The 18,351-nt window shown below is 40.6% G+C and overlaps 1 protein-coding gene across 1 annotated transcript in view; it reads right to left on the reverse strand.

Moving 5' to 3' along the window:
- Positions 1-18,351, reverse strand: part of HDAC9 (histone deacetylase 9) — a gene marked incomplete at its 3' end in the record, with an annotated part of 225,766 nt that overhangs the window by 139,558 nt on the left and 67,857 nt on the right. The window contains exon 11 of the mRNA XM_081996501.1: positions 4,749-4,926. Within this exon, the coding sequence (XP_081852627.1) occupies positions 4,749-4,926 (178 nt within the window). The remainder of the gene's footprint in view (positions 1-4,748; positions 4,927-18,351) is intronic.

Raw genomic sequence — 18,351 nt, forward strand, 5'->3', positions numbered from 1 at the left:
CAAATAAGTGCATGCTCACATACCTGCTTTCCTTTTCTCGGCACACAAAGTTTTAACTTCTGCAGTCTGTTGCATACCCAGATTGTACAGTTTGCCAGTGGTCATTATACCATTGGATAAGAAAACTTTCCTTCCCATCCCCTTGCCCAATGGAGAAAGTGTTTAAGTGCTAAATGTACATGCATTAGGACTTTCAGAAGCTCTTAGGCAGAGTGGGCAGTTATATCCAATTGATTTGAATGGAAACACTTGTTAAATGTTAATAAAAGTAGCTGAAAGTTGAAAGTATCTCCTGCCTGCCACTCTTTCAATAAATGCTTTATTCTAATTGTCGATGCTCCCTACAGGCTTAGAGTTGCATAGTCCAAACTGCAGTTAATAGAAATAAAATATATATTTTTTTACTGTGTTATTATTACAAAGAATCAAGATGTTATGTAATAATCATACTTTTTGATGACCTACATCAGGGTTGCAACTAAAGAGTGGTTTTGAAGTGAAATGTTGAAACTGTGTATTCAGGATGCCTCTTTGGGTTGACATAGATATAAACATCCCTTTCTTAGTATTTTTCCCAAAATAGGATATAACAAACAATGTAACTTCATTGTATGTGTATTATTTTGTCCAAATAAAAAATCAGTTTAATCGGTTCAGGTCAGTACTACATGGCAGAAACATCTACTCCAAACTTTTAAATAGTATGATATTCACATCAGTGAGTGCAAAATTTATTTCTAGCAGGATTAATTGACTTAAGAAAAGACTGAAATATATGTTTTCACTTATTGCAAGCATCTAAATTGATTTAGGATGTGCAAGTATTCAGATGTGTGGCTGCTGGTCATATAGCACATGTGCTTGGTACAATACCACAATGCAGCAGTAGAGCTTACTGCTAAAAATAGCCCGTAGGATTTCCCTCACAGGATTCAGCCAATAATCTCCCCACCCCCACAAAAAAAAGAGAGAGGGAGACAACTGTTTTCAATTGCAGACTGCTGTGAAATATTAATAAAATATGGTTATTCTGTCTCTCCAGAACAAATGCCTACAGCCAGATTCTGCTCTCGGATTCCTTGTGTAAATCTGAGCAGCTCCACTGAGACTGGTGGATTTATTCTGGATTTACACCAATATTACCGAGGCCAGAATGTGGCCCTGATGACAGACTGGAATGGTGGCACCACTGAACCATATAATGATAGAGGACACAGGACAAAAGAAACTGAATTTGCATTAAGTCAGAAAATTCAAGGTCTTTCTGGTGGGGACCCCCTAACACTCTTTCTTTTCTAAAATACTTTATTTGGGTCAGCTTCTTTTAATAATATTTTAAAGAGAGGGGAGAACAAGAGACTTAAAAATTGTTGGCTAACAGCATGTTTTGAAGAAGGTGAAATGCCCTGGAGAGCATCCGTACCAATAAGAAAACCCAAGGGAAACATATCTAATAAATTATTCAGAAGACAAATCTGAACTAGATAATGTCAAATATTCTGTAAACCATCTAAATGAACATCAAGTAGATTTTTTTTTTTCATCTTTAACTCATTACCTTGTGCATATACTGCATATATATTGCATAGCTCTCTCACAACCATCACCATTCTGATTCCCTTCAGATATTTGGCTAAGAGAATTTTCTCTCATGACTCACAAAAATACAGGCTCATTTTGATTCCTGTGTAATGTTCTGCCACAACAATTTTCCTTCTACTTTTTTTCTCTTCCAAGAATATATTGTCTTTAAATAGGAAAAAAAAAAAAAAAGAGCAAGAAATAATTCAAGGCAGGGGCGTGTTTTTACCTTAATTTCTAAGGTCTGAATTTGGTCTCACTTTATGCTGTACTAGAATTTTGTCCCTTCCCACCCATCCATTCCTTTCTTCCTTCCATGCTTTTAAAAATGGTAGTGTTGGAACTGCTGTGGACAACGGCTCGTTGCATCTTGTGCTCTTTTAAGGGAGCAAATCAGAGAACCGCAGGATAGCTCAGGTTGGCAGGGACCTCCAGAGGTCTCTGGTGCAACCCTCTGCTCAGAGCAGGTCAGCACTGTGATCAGACCAGGTTGCTCAGGGCTTTCCTCCCAAAGAATTTTGGAAAAGCTGTATAAGAATAGATAAAAATTGGGTCTGGGTTTCTTTCTTTCCATGACCAGTGAATAAATGCTAGGGCACCATCCAGACCCAGGAAATACCATGTACGAATAAAAGCATTCCCTACCATACCACGCCATACCACGCCATACCACGCCATACCATACCATGCCATATCATACCGTGCTGTGCCATGTCGTGCCATGCCATGCCATGCCATGCCATACGTTAATAACACATATATCAATCTAGTTATTCACAGAAACTGTACTAGATCTGTTGACATTGCAAAGTCTCTTGCGCATTGTCATTCCAAGGGGGTTAATCTCATAGTGTAGAAAATAGCTCTACTTTCAACGTACTCAGAAATTGCACTAATGAAGGTTATACATGTAAGTCTGTAAGCCTGGAGACATGCCAAGGAAAGGGATTTCTTCAAGCAGAAGGGAAAGGCTTCTCTGTGCCTTTGTTGGACCTGCAAACTGGTCAATTGGCCAGGGGGTACTGTCTGGCTGGTTAGCACAGATACAGTTTGGAAGCATCTACAGAACTGCACTATGTCTTCTGCCAGTACCTAGAGGATATGAAAGAGGTGAAGATACAGAGCAGAAGTGGAGAAGTAGAAGCATAAAGTTGTAGAGAAGGTGGAAATAGGAGGATTTTTTTTTTTCTTTATTCAGTAAAGATGGTTATCTTGAAAGACTGGTGGAGGGGGAAAAAAGATTCAACAAAAGAAGCAGCAAGTATTCAAGAAAAAGATGTTTTGGATTTGGAGAAAGGAGTTCAGTGGAGGATTGAGAACCTCAAAAAGAAGCATTTTTTCTGTCTTTCCTACTCTCTTTCTTTCCACTGCTGTTCTTCATGTAGCAATGCTTTTATAAAAGGGGTAAGGTTAAACTGTCTGCCCAATCTTGATACACACTGGCTCTGTGTATGTACCACCTGCATTTCCGTTGTAGAACCCATCAGGCTTCCTGTGTCAGATCTCAAGCCCTTTATGCCTGGTATGTCCCTTTTCCCTACACAATCTCCTTTCAGTGTTTGTCCTACATAATTTCATTCCTTCTTTTATTCTTCCATTTCAACTTCATATTTTATTTCTTAATCAGTTCCAGTGATGCCACAAGTCCCCAGATATAGGTAACCCCCTTGATCCTAGTCCCTTTCTGGGGACTTATAAAGGGAGGTGTCAGTAAATCTTAGCAATCAGATCGAAACAGCAGCCTTTACATTTGCAACTTCAGTCAGCTTTTCCAGTGGAACTGCAGACTTTTGAACAGGACATTGAAGCCTACACACAGTGAGCTCACTTTTGGTGTGCTCTGTGAATCTTTTAGAATGAGTTTAGCATGTTTTGGGGACTCTATGAACCACAACTAGAAAAACAGTGGCCTGGTGTAATAATCCTGTCTGTACGCAGCTGGCCTTTTTGCATGAAAATGAATTAGCATGTCTCTTTCTGTACAATCCAAATGTTTGTTACTCAACAAGTGAAATTCCTAAATAGCCAGTGTATTTACAGAAGAAGAAATTATGTCTTTCATCTTTGAATGTCATCTTGCATCCATTTACCCACTTACTTGCAGTTCTTTAAGGACATCGCTTTTACAATTTTTTCTTTAAAAAAAAATATTTGCTTTCGAAATTCACAGTCTAATTGGAGAGAAGGGAGAGTGCACTGTCTCACACAGGCACATATAGTGCCCATTAAGGACTCCATCCTACATCAATCCATGGTCATGGCCTGAAAAGCTGTAAGCTTTCAGAGCATGGCGAGTTCTGTCAACTGATGTGAATGAATTAATATTTCTGTCATCAGAAACCTGAATAAACAGTATCTCCAAGTATTCATTTCCCCTTTCTTGTGCACAGAGTAAGTGCATCTTCACTTCTAACCAAGCTGTAATGTTACACTGAGATTCAGACTTTTAAAAACATGGAACTTCTTGCAAGGTCAGATTACCCAAAATAAGAAATGGCATTTCTGTGATAATTTTTCTTCCTTTCACTGAAGATTTTTGGGGTTCTAATCACTCTGTTTTGGACAGCTCAGACCATACCAATAGGAGATGCTCCCTGAGTGACTGGACTGCCCAGGGCCTGACCATAAAACCTCTGTAGATTCCACAGAACTGCTGAAAGACACCAAAGTTGTAGCCAACATCACGTTTTAGTCATGGTCACAGCTTTGCTCTTTCTGTAGGGAAAGCAACCTTGTAGCGTAGACTGACTTGTCAAATGCAGACATTGAGAATTATATTGCAGCTTTCCTACTTACTGGTGGTCTTTCTTCAACTTATTGGTGGCCTCTTTACAAAACGGGCAACAAGAACACAGAGAAAAAAAACAGAGGATAGGGAAATGAAAGAAAAAGCTATAAATGACTTAGAGGCACCAAAAATGCACCTGTTGCTATAATTGCCAAACCCAGTCAATGATAATAATTTATGACTATGTGAATATTAACCTTGTGATTTATCAGCTGCACTGGTTAACTTGATGCCAGTACAGCATCATAAAACCGAGGAAAAGTAAGGCTAAAACTGAGTGCATTGCTGCAGGAGGTATTTGAGGCATTTAAATCTGTTGATCCTACATGAACAAACGCATTTGCCCTGCCTATTAAAAGCAGTCTTCAGGGAATCCTACCAGTTGTGTAGACATGCTGGCTGGGCTGGTCCACGGCTGGGTGAGGTAATGAGGAATCAGCGGGGGAAGACGGGGTCCTGGACACCGGCCGATGTTTATCTAATCCCGCCATGCCAACTGTAGCCATCTGAGCCTGGTAGATTTGCAACTGGTGGACACGCCGATGCGCCAGGAACTCCTGTTTCCAAGAAAACAGCACAGTAGAAAGAAATGTGAGACGGGATCAAGTAAGACACTGAGGGAAACATGTCAACAAATTAAGTTCATTAGGTCAGGGCTGTAATAAACAGTGTGGAAAAAAAACATCCAACAACTCGCACCTAAGACCCAGTCAATAAATCCATTCAACAGATGTTTTCGCACTGACAGTGGGTTTCTGACTCTGCTGGAGAGTAGATGATGGCAGGCAACCTGTCAGTTCTCCCTGACAAAGGAAAAGATGGCTTCACAGGCAGAGGCTTATAAAAGACAAAGGTTTTTCTAATATATTGAATACAGAATATGATGCTAGAATATGCACTTTATGACCCTACGCAAATAAAAATAAAATCTTCCTACAGCACTGAAAGTGAAAAGCAATGTCCTTACTACTCAGTACCAAATTTGCTGAGTAACCGTGAGTCAAGTTTCTACAGTGGATCCAGTTCCCAGAGCTGCCTGGAAAACAGGAACAATTTGCACATAGGTTTTCACAAATCATTTAGAAATTCAGGAATTGTTACATGAGATCCCACTTAGGGGCCATCTTTTTTTGTCATAGCTGCTGCCAGCTGTAGGCAGCACCAAGCACTTCAGGAAAGGCAGGCAGGTGTGAAAAGCCTGAGACAGAGCAGATCGGAAGATTCCCTCCTCTGTTTTGTCTGTCAACAGATGGTGACTTTTGATGATGTGACCAAGGCTGAAATCCTGCTGAAGTCAGTAGAAACCTTGGCATTCACTCACTCCATGGAGTAGGATTGCTTCCCAAGACTTTTTCTTTCTGTTTTTCCTTTTTTGCACATGTAGTCCTGGAACCTCAACAGAAAGGGAATGTAAGAGAGAGATTTTCAAACCGCTTTGCAATATAAATTCAGTTGAAATTCACACTTGTGTCTTAGAACTGCAGATTCTGTTTATCTTCACCTGGGCTTGGTATATATACATATGCAGGTATATATATGGTGTATATATGGCTTTTTTTTTTGTTTGTTAATAAACCCAGTAACAGTTAGTGGTGCCGTACGCCGCTGTTTGGGACAGTAGCTCGGGCTGCCGAAGCCTGGCCTGGCCAAGGAGGGATTGCTGGGTGCTTGGCGAGGTGAAGCAGAGTTCAAGCTGTGCGGGAGGGCGGGTGAGAGTACCCGGGAGTACCCCGGCCCCTCGCACGTTGCGAAATGAATCTACAGCTCGTGGGAAGTGAGAACATCTAGCCTGCATGTAAAAAAAGTGGCCTTTATGAAAATGAGTGCTCATCAATAACAGCTGAAATGAGAACAAATGCTTTAAAAGGCAGCCCCAAAACCCACATTAATATCTGGGGTCACCACTTCAGTGAAAAGACATAAGGTCATGGGAAGGGTAAATCACCTGGGACCTTGTCATAAGTGACTAAATTAAGAAAGAAAATACGAGTAAGCAAAAAGAGGTTTTACAAGAAGTGTCTTGGTTTGGGGTCATTGAACCATTGAACCATTTCCCTTTCTTTAAATACAGTCCCCAACTTTTCCTATTGCTTTTTTAATGTATGATGACAGGATGGTGTTATATATTCCAGGAAATACCTGGAGATCTGTGTATCCTCTTTCCTTATGAACATAACTTAGCATTTAGGAATTCTTTCCTGAAATGCCTAAGTGCCTTGCTTTTACTTAGCTTCACTAGTAATTTCAACTGTGATAAATTTTCAGAGGAGATAGTTTTTGTACTCGTAGGCATGCGCATCTTTTCTAACCTTTGCTGGGAGTGTGTGTGACTGGAGAGGAGAAGAAGGAAAGAGAAGAAGAATGGATGGACACTACTGTGTTGACTATTTTCCCTATGGACAACAGAAGTAGATAAATTCCTTCGTGAGGATTTAGAATTCACCTTCCTCAGTGCTGGCTTAGTGCTCAATAAAGGTGGCATGGTTACTCCTTGCATCATAGGGTCAAGTGGTGACAGCAGCACCGTGTGGTAGTAGTGTATTCACCATCTCCTGCCTACTCTCCCAAAGCATGAGAGCTAGCTGAGCAGTTTGGAAGAAGCCAAACGCCTGCCTGCAGGAGCCCTTCTTCACACAGAGCTTTAGTGCTGTACATGAAATCAGCAGAACGGTTGTTATTGCTGCTGCTCTCCTCAACCTCATAGGTTGCATTCATTGCATTAATTAATAGATGGTATCTGTGTAGTTCTTTGGTCAAAGGGATTTTTGATACTAACTTTCAGTGTTCACACTAAGTAATGATAATTCATTAATGAAGTTCACTTTTCTGATACTTACTACAGTACAGAAGACAAAAGGGTTTGTTCCCTATTGGAATGTTCTTCAAGCTCATAGGGGGGCATCAGTGTGTTCTGGCAGTCTGGATTAGACAGTATTATTTAAACACACTTCTTAAGGAAATCTTGGAAATTCAGCTATCAGTGAGGGCGGATTCATACTTTGCACAACGGTTTCTGTTTGGACTTTCCTCGGTGCTGATAGACTCTGAGCTCGGAGCCTTTGGAGCTGCCTTGTCTGCCTTTCTTTTACTTTCAGGTCTGAACTTCACTTGTGCAATGCCTGCACAATCTTTTGCAGTGAAGCTGTAAGCTTATCATTCAATCAATATCTAAAATCTAATCTATTCAGGTCTCTGACCTCAATAAGTCAATTTAAGTGGGGTTTGGGGTGGTTTTTTTAATGGTGTCTTGAAGAAAGAAAAAAGCAAAGTCTGGAACACTACAAAACACAGATAATTCAGGAAGATGTTCCTACCTTTGCTCATAAAAAGATTAAGTGTTTGTGTCTATATAAGCGATATAAATAACACAATTTTTCAGGCATATGAACAAATCAAGGTAATTTTTAAAATTATAATCAACCTGTATGGACATCATTTAAGAGCCAGACAGCCATATATTTCAGCAATTTGTCAAAGACCAAGAAGAGAGCCTGTTCTTGCTCTCCTGTGTTTTCCTGCTAAACTACGTTTTGTTTATATCTTTCTTCCCTCCTCAAATGAAACCAGACACGTATCTAGAATCTGACAGATGTTTATCAGCACAATCAGTCCAGGGAAGGAGAAGAAATTTGTGGATGGTTGGATGGAAAGCTGCATGACACCTGTTTTAATTTCTGAGGTCATGGCAAACTGTTTGCCTGTGAAAACCTTTTAAAATTTGTTAAAAGTGCAGTAGTTTGTCTCACAAGGCTTACACTGAGGTTTGCTTATATCCCCTGGTGACTTGCAGATCCTTTAACTGTAATTTTAAAAACTCTAGGCATCAGCAAAGGTTGGACTTGTTTAGGTTTTAGCCAAAGTTTTAGGCTAACTTTCTGATTAGGTTTCATTTTACAGACAACAGGCACTCATGAAATACATACATTTTTTCCAGCCACCTACGTATTTATGCTGTGAGCATCTGAGATACTCCGTGTCACACAGACAAGTGGATTAATGCAATGTCATGTGCATAATCAACACACTTCTCTGGCTCCCCAAATGCCCACCTGGCCTCTGGAAGGGATTAAAGCAACACAATGAATTCATCTTTGGGTTTTATGTGCTACAGTACTGCAAACACATATCCATCTCTCCAGCAATATGACAAAAGCAGTATTTGCACATCTGCAGGGTTAGTGATTTGTGTGAATATATTTGGAGCATTTCTTAGGTAACCCGAGCCTTGTCTGCCCGGCATGGAGCCTGCTAGTTCCAGGTGCCTGAGATTAGTTCATTAGTAGAGGCAGGCAATTAGGGCCTCGGCCAGAGCGAATGGAGAGCCATTCATCATCTTCCCCAGAAACCAGCTCAGGCCCTCGGTAATTATTTTGAGGAGGATTTTTAGAATCAGTATCTAAAGAGAAGATGACCCTTCTAGAGGCATGGGAGGTAAATATTCCTTATTCTTCTAGTGTTACTGTAGGGTTTGTTTTTCTAGGAAGAGCTAAAATTAATTTGGGTTGGTGTGAATACTCCTTTCATGTAGATGTGTGATTTGTATGTTTTAGTGCTTAATGTTTTGTACATTCTGAGGATTTTAATGAAAGCTACTTCCTTATTTCTACTGGCCGTGAGAACTGGTGACCCATAAGTATATTCAGATGGATTGTTACATGGTCTATGTTAGATGATAAAACATAGGTGAATTGTCTATGAATTAATGCTCTTTCAAGCTGATATATTTTGTACAGAGGAAAAATGTGTGGGGTTCACTCAAAAACTTTTCTTGCCTTTCAACAGTCTGCTTTTCAATTTAGTTTGATATGTTTATATTTAATCACAGCTAAATAAATCCTAAGATTTGTAGTTCCATAATCCTAAGTATGTATGGGTGTATGCACACCTTTCTTCAGGGTTTATGCTTTGGTTTTTTTTCATTGCGGTAGAAAAACTTTTAAGAAATTCAAAGTTTGCTATTCCTAGTAGTGAGATTACTGCTTATAGTCTGTCATGTACTTGTGGCCAAGTTTATAGGCCTCTGCTGTTGTGCCTCTAATGCATTCTGCTGAAGTATGAAATGTGTGCTAATGTTTATTAACTGTTAAAAATCATTCCTGTATCGCCCATCCTTCCCTCCTCTTGCCTCTCCCAAAGACCTTCAGCACTATTAACCTTACAGGGTTTTTCCTCTCACAGCATTTTTTGGCTGTCTGTCTGCTAGTTAATTTTTTCTTATAATTTCCACATTGTTTTCTGAAAACTACCCAAAGGACCAATTATTACTGAAGAGGAAAAATACATATGTGCTGCAGGAAGTTCCTCCCTAAGTGAGGATGAAAACAAAACCTGCCCAGCAGGAAGACCTGCTGCCTTCCAAATACTTCCTCCAGCTCCTTCCTCTGAAGGGTATTTCTGACACCTGCTCTGCTGCCTTTTCTCGCCCTGTGGCTCCTGTTGGAGGCCCCACTCCTTAGCCTCTCCCAGATCCCTGTAGCTACGTGGGAACAGGGAAACTTTGGGTCTTGCCACTTGTCTTTCCCACCACCTTCCTTGACTTCCAACTTTCCCAGGGCAGTTGTAGCTGAATGCATCCAAGGGGCGGATGCAGCCAGTGGCTGCATCCGGCAAAACAGCCTCTGCTTGTAGCAAACCGAGCTCAGTCCTGCTTTAAGGTGCCCACAATGGCAGCCTTGGCCCCAGCCAAGATGGCATCATCCAAACTCTGATTGAATCAGAAATTCGGGGCACTCGGGAACTCTTCATACAGTTCAGATGTAGCTAGTTAACAGTGCTTCAGAAATCATAGACCTCATGAAAATATTAATAGGATTGACCTTGCTTATGCCCAGAAGTGATGGTGGGGGCGGGGAAGAGAAGAGAGCAATGAATTTCTAAACAAGGAGGATCGGGACAAGAAGAGCTGTAGGTAAGCAGAAGCTGTAGCACTTTTCACCCAGGAGTTTTATGAACTACTGTTCTGCCTGCTCTTCTCAAACAAAACCATAACTTGTTGCCCTCAGGAACTGAGCAAAAATAGGTCATGAGATCTTCTGAAAATACTTGTGCGAATAAATGTGAAAGTAAAGGAATGACTTACCTCTGTCAATCTATAACAACCTAAAATAGAAATTAGTCTGAGGTATCTGTGAAAATGAATATGCTGAGAAGTCATCTTTTAAACTGCTCTATCTGTTAGAGAAAACACATGACCAAGAAACACCACCAATGCTATTTTTGAAAAAAACCACATGTAAAGCCACAAACTTCCATGGTCATCACTTTCAGTAGAGCTGCAAAAAAAACAGTATCACCATCTGAAATATAGTCAGCCACAAATTCAGATTCAGCATTTTTATGAAAAGTAAATAAATAGCAAGTATGGATAGAGACACATAGAATGAATAAGTAGAAATGTGTTTAGGGGAAGCAAAAGCATAGATGGGAAGAAACAGGGCAGCTAGCCTTGAAGCATCTGGGTATATATATCAGGGTGTTTATAGAATTTGTTTTTTTTTTTTCTTGCTGTAATCCAAGGAACACAGTGTTGACTAGAAAATAGGTAGACGGAAATGACTTACCAACTGCGTATCGGGTGCAAGTACAGAACAGTGGGATGAAAGCCCAGAGTCCTAGGCAGAGAAGACTTGCCTTGGACAGTAGGTTGCTGCATACAGCAAAAGACACCTGTGCCTTTTGCCCTCCCCTTGCCTTCTGGAGGACTGTGGGCAGGCTTATTTCAGCCACTGCCAAAGTACTTTCTAGTAGTTAGGGTAGCCCTACTTCAGTGACTGCCCAGGGCATGGTCACCACCCTCAACCCTGTTACCCTTCCCTTCTAGGGCAGGAGCACCTTTGTGATGGCAAAAGATGTTATTAAAATGACAACACTTCGTTTAGTGGGCCAAGGAATAGGGGAAGAGCAAAGCCTGCTAATGGGGTGACAAGAGTGTGTTCTTTCATCAAGTCGTGCAGGAGAGAATGCATTCCCTGCCTTGGGTTACATGACCAAATGTGTGGGTCAGGGCTGGCATCACACTCCTTGCCTCTGGTTGTAGGACATAACAGCAGGGTCAGGACCCTAACTCCTACCCATACTGTTGCACAAGGAGGTGGGTGGGTTGCTAACCTGCGGTTTTGAAGGGGGAGATGGTAAAAGTTACCTCCCTTGGATGGGGAGTTACCAAATACCTGAGCATCTAAACAAGAGCCATCCTGGTCCAGCATAGGTGAGGAATCAAGATAGCCACATGGACTGAGAAGTTTTCAGCTATATTTGCAAAGAAATATGAGTCAGGTAGTCATCAAGTTGAAGCTTGGCATGATTAAGAAGAAAGGAATGATGGGAAATGGTGTCTGGGAGTGACAGCGAGGAAGGCCCTAAAGACAGAGCACTTTCTACTGGAGGAAAATTCCACAAGTCCAGCTGAGCTACTGCTTTCACTCCTGGTTCACACTCCTGTGAGACCTGCCTTCTCCTCTCCTGACATTGGCAGGTACTCAACTTCTGTCACTTCTGCTGAAGTGCTGACTCTATGGTGTGTGCAGCACACATCCAAAGAAAATGCAGCACCTCCTCAAAAGTTTGAACTCCCAGCTGAATCTTTTCCTCACTTTCTGACCCTCCCAGAGATTTAATATAAACATAGAAATAACAAGACTTACAATGAAGGGTAGAAAGGGAACATCTTAACATCTTGTGCATCGTTTCTTTTTAAAAAAAACCAACCAAACCTCCTTAGAGGACTCGTGTTACTTTATTACTTTTACTAGAAATACCACAAGACTTTCCTGAAGTCATTTGATGTTCTCCAAATAAAGAATAGAGTGCAGAAATGAATACTGATGGGAAAATACAGTTGTCCACATGTCTTGCCCAAACTTCTGCTATTAACAAGTAGTTCCTTCTTTTACTTTGATGTGAAGAATAAATAGGCCTTGTAATAGCATTTAATGGTTACAACCACCTAATCCTAGCAGCTTTCCAGCAGTCATTCAGTTAAACTGTTAGTTGGCCAAAACTAATTAATGAAAAATCACCTGTCCTGCCTGTTTCATTGTTCCAGGAAATATTCTCTCTTCAACAGTATTGGCAAATCAGTTTGGTGTTACTTTACACAGATCGTTTCAACCACTTCCATTTTTCTGCTGTTCATTGGAGCTATTTTTCTTAGCAGACTCGTATGGTTTCTTTTTAAGTGAAGAATCATTAGTTTGGCCTTCACACAGAGAAAGAACAGTCTCCAGGCTAAATTCAGTAGCAGCCCTGCTGAAGATCTGTGTTTTCTGCATACTTCAACAGATTCCGCTTTGGTTTTATAGGCAACGCTGCTGACTTCAGGATTTATTGCAGCATTAATGGAAATTACTTGTGTCTGACATATAAAGAGAAAACCTTGGAAAACCCTGCTCTTCAACATGGACTCCACACACACTAACACATCACTGTCTAAGCATAAAATCATGAGGATGTATGAAAGCCCTCTGCAGATGCCTTGTCTCTTGCATGGAGGTACAAGAGGTCAGAACAAGGAGCATCAATGGACCACATGGTCAGCAAAAATAAGCCTTAACCAAGGTGTTTCACCAACTCTGTTCTCTCTCCACAGATCGCCTGCATGGATCACGATCATTGTATGTAACGCACAAACTCCAACGGGTGTGTGTATTGCCATTGCCCCCACCAGAGATCTTCTGCACAAACCATCCCTTTCTGCTGTCGCCTGTGTGACAGCAGAGTTGCAATCTGATGGATACCAGATTCCAGTCCTTTGCTGGAGGACTTCTGCCTCTCTGAAGATTTAGGAGAGATATATTACCAAATCTCGCACCTTGCTTCAGTGTGGCTAAAATGTCAACAGACTTCCTTTCTTGAACATATTTGTGGTAAGTTACACAGTTTCTTGAAAAAAATTACATATGTACACACATATATGTGGAAATATCCCAAAGTATTTAGAAACATTTTTCTCTCTCCAGTGCTCAGCTCCTCCATGTACCAAAATTGAAGAAATGAAAAGTAGTGATATATAGTGAAATGGTGATATAACTTGAGATGCTAAAAAATACAGGATTTGCATATAGGAAGGATGTTGTGTATGGAAAAAAGAGAAACTATCACAAAATGAATCTTTTCAGATCTGTTCTATATACCTATAAAGTATTCTACATATTTGCAGAATGCTCTCTATTTATAGAATAAATATTTCTGCAACAAACAAGTACAGCTTGTACTTTTTTTTTTTAACTTGGAATAAGATAAAACCATTTGTAATTTGAATAAAACTGAACTGAACACCTAAAAATTACTGTTAAGTATTTCTTGAAACCAGGGACTTTCCTGCTATATACTTTTAAGGGTGAGTTTGCTGCTTTTAAGAAGTGGGAGAGAGCTGCCAGAATGGGCAAATTGAAAATGGGGGCAAAACCTTTATGTTTGCTGATTTGGGAACAACAAGAGGGTTAAAAAGAAACATGGAAAACAGTATGTGCTAGCGTAATACTAATTGTATAATGCAGACTGCAAAATAAATTCTCCAATTTCTTATTCCTTGAGCAAATCTTGGCCCTCAAAATGAAAAGTACAGCTCAGAAGAGACCATAATACCTGTTATATTTCACACGAAGGATGAATTAATTTATTTGTATTTGCTTTATTGCAATGTACTTCAAATGTCCCCTCTAAAAAAAAGCAAAAACGGAGCTAGATTGCTGTGACAAGGGGGGATGTGGAAGACTGGATGAGACTAAAAGGGAGAAGAGAGAGGGATCAGTATTGCAAAACCCAAACAACTGAATATCGTAAGCTCCAACCTCTTCCCTTCTCACCTTCTTTCCTCTTTTTGATAATGCTATCCATTTTCTTTCTGTTTTTAAGAATTCAAAGTTATTTTACTTGTATGTTCAACTATCTTCCAGTTCTTTCTTGCCTTTAATCTTTTTCTAGCAAAAGCTGTATTCACATCTTCAGAATCCTCAAATATCATATGATATTACAACAATTAGAAGAAATGGAAATTGTAAGAAAAAGTAGAAAGAATACAAACTGGGGAGCAGAATTGGGGGCATTAAGAACACTTGTCCCAGTGTAGCACTTTGGGGATTGTGGTTGGCTGAATTGATCACACTACATAGGATCTTATCACTACATTAGCCGACATGATATTTTTCTCTGTCTAGAAGAGAGCTTTATCTGAAGTATACAAGAGTAACTTACAGGAAAAGAAGTCTGAATGCTTAAGAGACCAAAGGACACAAAAATAGGGACCAAACCCTAGTCTATATTCTTCATCTCGGCTCTGTTACTCCTTACTATGATCCATGTCTTTCCTGAAACAAGGGAAAACACAACAATCTTAGGTATATTGATTAAATTTTACAAAACTCCCTAAATATGGAACAAAAACAACTATCTACTTTAGAAAATGGCTAATTTTTCAGAGGATGGCTACTTAGCACTTGGAATCACTAACTCTTTGTTTTAAAGACCAGCTAAGATGGTGGTGTCTCAATTTGTACATGGGGGAAGGCAATCCTGAAGATCAGTTTCGTTGCTGGAGCAGTCCCTTAAAGAACCTCCCCGAGCATAGCCCGGTGGCACCCTGGGAGGGTGTGAGAGGTGGAGATTGTCTCAGAGTCGGTGGCTGAGCAGGAAGACCCTAAGCAGTTGGGAAGGGGCAGGTGAGCCAGCTGGGAAGTACAAATCCAGCATCGCAAGAGCTGTGCGGGTGCAGTCAAAGAGCAGAGGGCTTCCAGTAATCCCCAAAAGAAAGGACCTGACAGTCAGTGGAGAAGGTAATCTCCTCCAATAAGAAGTTATAATTTCTAGCATGTTGTAGCTCTGTTTTGGGACCAGACTGGATTATTTACGCAGGTCTAACTCTAGATAGACTAGAGGGGAACCAAGAAATTTGTTCTGGCTTTTCACTGAGATATCTGAGAGGAGGGTTTGTAACTTCAATAGCTGCTTCTTAAAGAAATGCCCCCAAAGAAGAGAGACAGTCTTCTTGCAGCCATGCAACGTGTGGAAAAAATATGTATTGGAAAATATTGCATCAAATCAACAGCCACAACTTCAACTGCATCTAGTGAAACCTGGGAGGAGGGAGAGGGGGAATCCTGAGAACTAGTCAAAGCAAAACGTTAATTCTAATTGTTGTATTTAGTTGGCCTTGTCTTGTGACAAGTTTGTTATTATGCAGATTTCCTACCTGCCACCTTCCATGGGAGGATTTTATAAAGTGAAGTTTTACAGGCAATTCCCCTTGCTTCTTACCTCCTTATTCCCAATTATGTTGGCCCTGTGTTCACTCAAGATAACATTACAGCTGTCCCCACATGCTCTAGATTTGGGGCCTGTGAAAAATGAAATTTTCTAGTGCTTGGAATTTTTTTTTTCCAATGGTGCAGAACTGTAGCTACTAACATGCTGAAAACAAGGTTATGCTTGCTTATTGTCTGACAAGGGATTATTAGTTTTTAAATCTTTTCATGTTCATAATTTCTTAGATGTCCTTTTTGTCTTCAGATAGATATCTAATGTAATGTCACACAGAAACAGTTTGAGTTTGGAGATTTTTTGGGGGTTTTTTTTTAATATATATGTGACTTTACATGTACTATTGCAATTCTTGCCTTTTTTCTTGCTAGGAATGTCTTCTTCCTTTCTCTGTAATAACTTTTATGTGTATGATGCATATATATCTTTGCATGATGCCATCCTATGAAAGATTATAATGAAAATAATCTGTAATTAATCTACTAAATAGAGAGTATTTTTGTGTGGAAAAAACGAGATGTAGAAAGACTCTGAATTATGAATCCAAAGTGAAAAAGGATTAGAAATCATTATTTCTAAGTCCTCCTTTAACCATTACATCAATAATAATTGCATTGCACCAATAATATTCTCCACTTGTTTTATCGCAAATAATGCAGCCCTGTGGCTTTCAGTGTTTCTTAATACAACAGGTAGTAGTAGAGGTACGGTCAGAAGCTGTTTTGTTTTGTTTGTGCTGGATTTGGAAAAGGGTAGGAGAAAGAAGCCAGAGCAATGGGCACTAAAATATCACAGTTTTTTAGGCATTGCACAGACAAATTAAAGCATCCCCACTCCATAGATGGGATGCAAAAGGACTCTGGGCAGGCTGAGTAGAGGAAGGCTCATCATCCCTGTGGCCCACACAGAACCTTCATGGTGAAGAGTCCCCAAAAACATCTCAGTGGTTGTGTCTTTGGGGTCATTGTTGTCCTCAGTGGTGTCGGGAATATCCAGCCTGTTTTCTTTCCAGCCTCTGGAAGCATTAAACCCATTCAGAGAAAGTAAGAGGAAAGGTGGTCCCATAACATGATATGTAGCATGTGTGTGGTGCTACAGCCAACCCTCAGGGGCACCACAAGTCCCAAGAGCCGTCCCAAGAGCCGTGCCAACAAGCCAGGCCGTGCTGAGGCACTCCTAATAGCTGGCACCCCATAGCTGTGCCACCGCCATTGGGGGTGGCCTGCAAACCCTGTTGGCCACAGAGGACCTTTTGAAAAAGAATGGATGTTGTCAAACATATCTCAGCTGCATGGCAGAGCTGTAGAGGTGGATTGAAAGCTTTCAGGCTGGGTTCAAAGCATTGGGTCCTGCCAGCCAGGAAGAGCACATTCCTGTCGGTACTCTACCAGAGCGGACACATTTGAAGGTTTCTTCCCAGGAACCACAGGGGGTTAAACCTGATCTGATTGCAATATCAACAGATATGCTAAACTATGGCAGAATTAGGCCAACCAGAGAGCTAATGTTCTCCACAGGCCCAACCACAGGCAATGTGCTTCTCGGCTCCTTCCCTCTCTCCCTTTCAAAATCCTCCTCTGACTATGAGTATTGGAGTTTCTCTCTGCTACTCTCAGTAGACAAACCTAATTAAAAAAATTTAAAAATTAATAGTGACATTCAAAACTGGGAAAAATATGTGAGAGAGTGGCCAAACTTCTGACTTTTACTGACAATTTTAGAAATATCCCTGGTTTTCTTCATAAAAGTTTAGATTCACACATCCAAGCGGCTCTTTGGACATTGAAATGTGCTATACACATGTATATAATTTAATTCAGAAGAACCTGACTGCTGCTACCTGGCCTTTTGTGCTTATTTTTAGTAAGTCCATAGAGAATTCAGAAACCTTTTACTATATGGTTGGAAATAAGAGACAGGGTTATTTTTTGATTTTCCTCATGTGTGTTGTGAGGCATCAACCTAAGCTATGATCAGGCTCTTCTTTTTTTTCTTTTTAAACCTGGATTTAAGCCCTGATGATTGTGCCATCATACAACAATATTCTTCAATGCTGTAATACAATACATCCTATACATTACATCCTGAAGAAGTTCCAGGGTTTTCTTCTTGGGAGGGGTTATGAAGTTGCAGGTCAGTTTTTGTATCAGAAATAGTGTGGTCAGCAGGAGTAGAGAAGTGAACATCCCCCTATAGCTGGTGCTGGTGAGACTGCACCTCAAATACTGTGTTCAGTTTTGGGCACCTCAAAGGTGAAGGTGCTGGAGTGTGTTCAAAGAAGAGCATGGAAGCTGGTGAGGGGTCTAGAGAACAAGTCTTATCAGGAGCAGCTGAGGGAACTGGGGTTGTTTAGCCTGCAGAAAAGAAGTCTGAGGGGACACCTTATTGCTCTCTACAACTACCTGAAGGGAGGTTGTAATGACATGAGTGTTGGTCTCTTCTCCCAAGGAACAAGTGATAGGACAAGAGGAAATGGTCTTTTGTTGTTGTCAAGTTGAGCCAGGGGAGTTTTCGATTGGATATTAAGAAAAATTTCTTCCCGGAAAGGGTTGTCAAGCATTGGAAGAGGCTGCCCAGGGAAGTGGTTGAGTCACCACCTCTGGAGGTATTTAAAAGGCACGTAGATGGGGCACTTAGGGACATGGCTTAGTGGTGGTCTTGATATCTTAAAGGTTTTTTCCAACCTAAGTGATTCTTTGATTTTATAAGTATTCTAATGAATTTTA

The sequence above is a fragment of the Phaethon aethereus genome (assembly GCF_964289735.1).
Source record: "Phaethon aethereus genome assembly, chromosome: 2".
In the NCBI taxonomy this organism is placed as follows: domain Eukaryota; kingdom Metazoa; phylum Chordata; class Aves; order Phaethontiformes; family Phaethontidae; genus Phaethon; species Phaethon aethereus.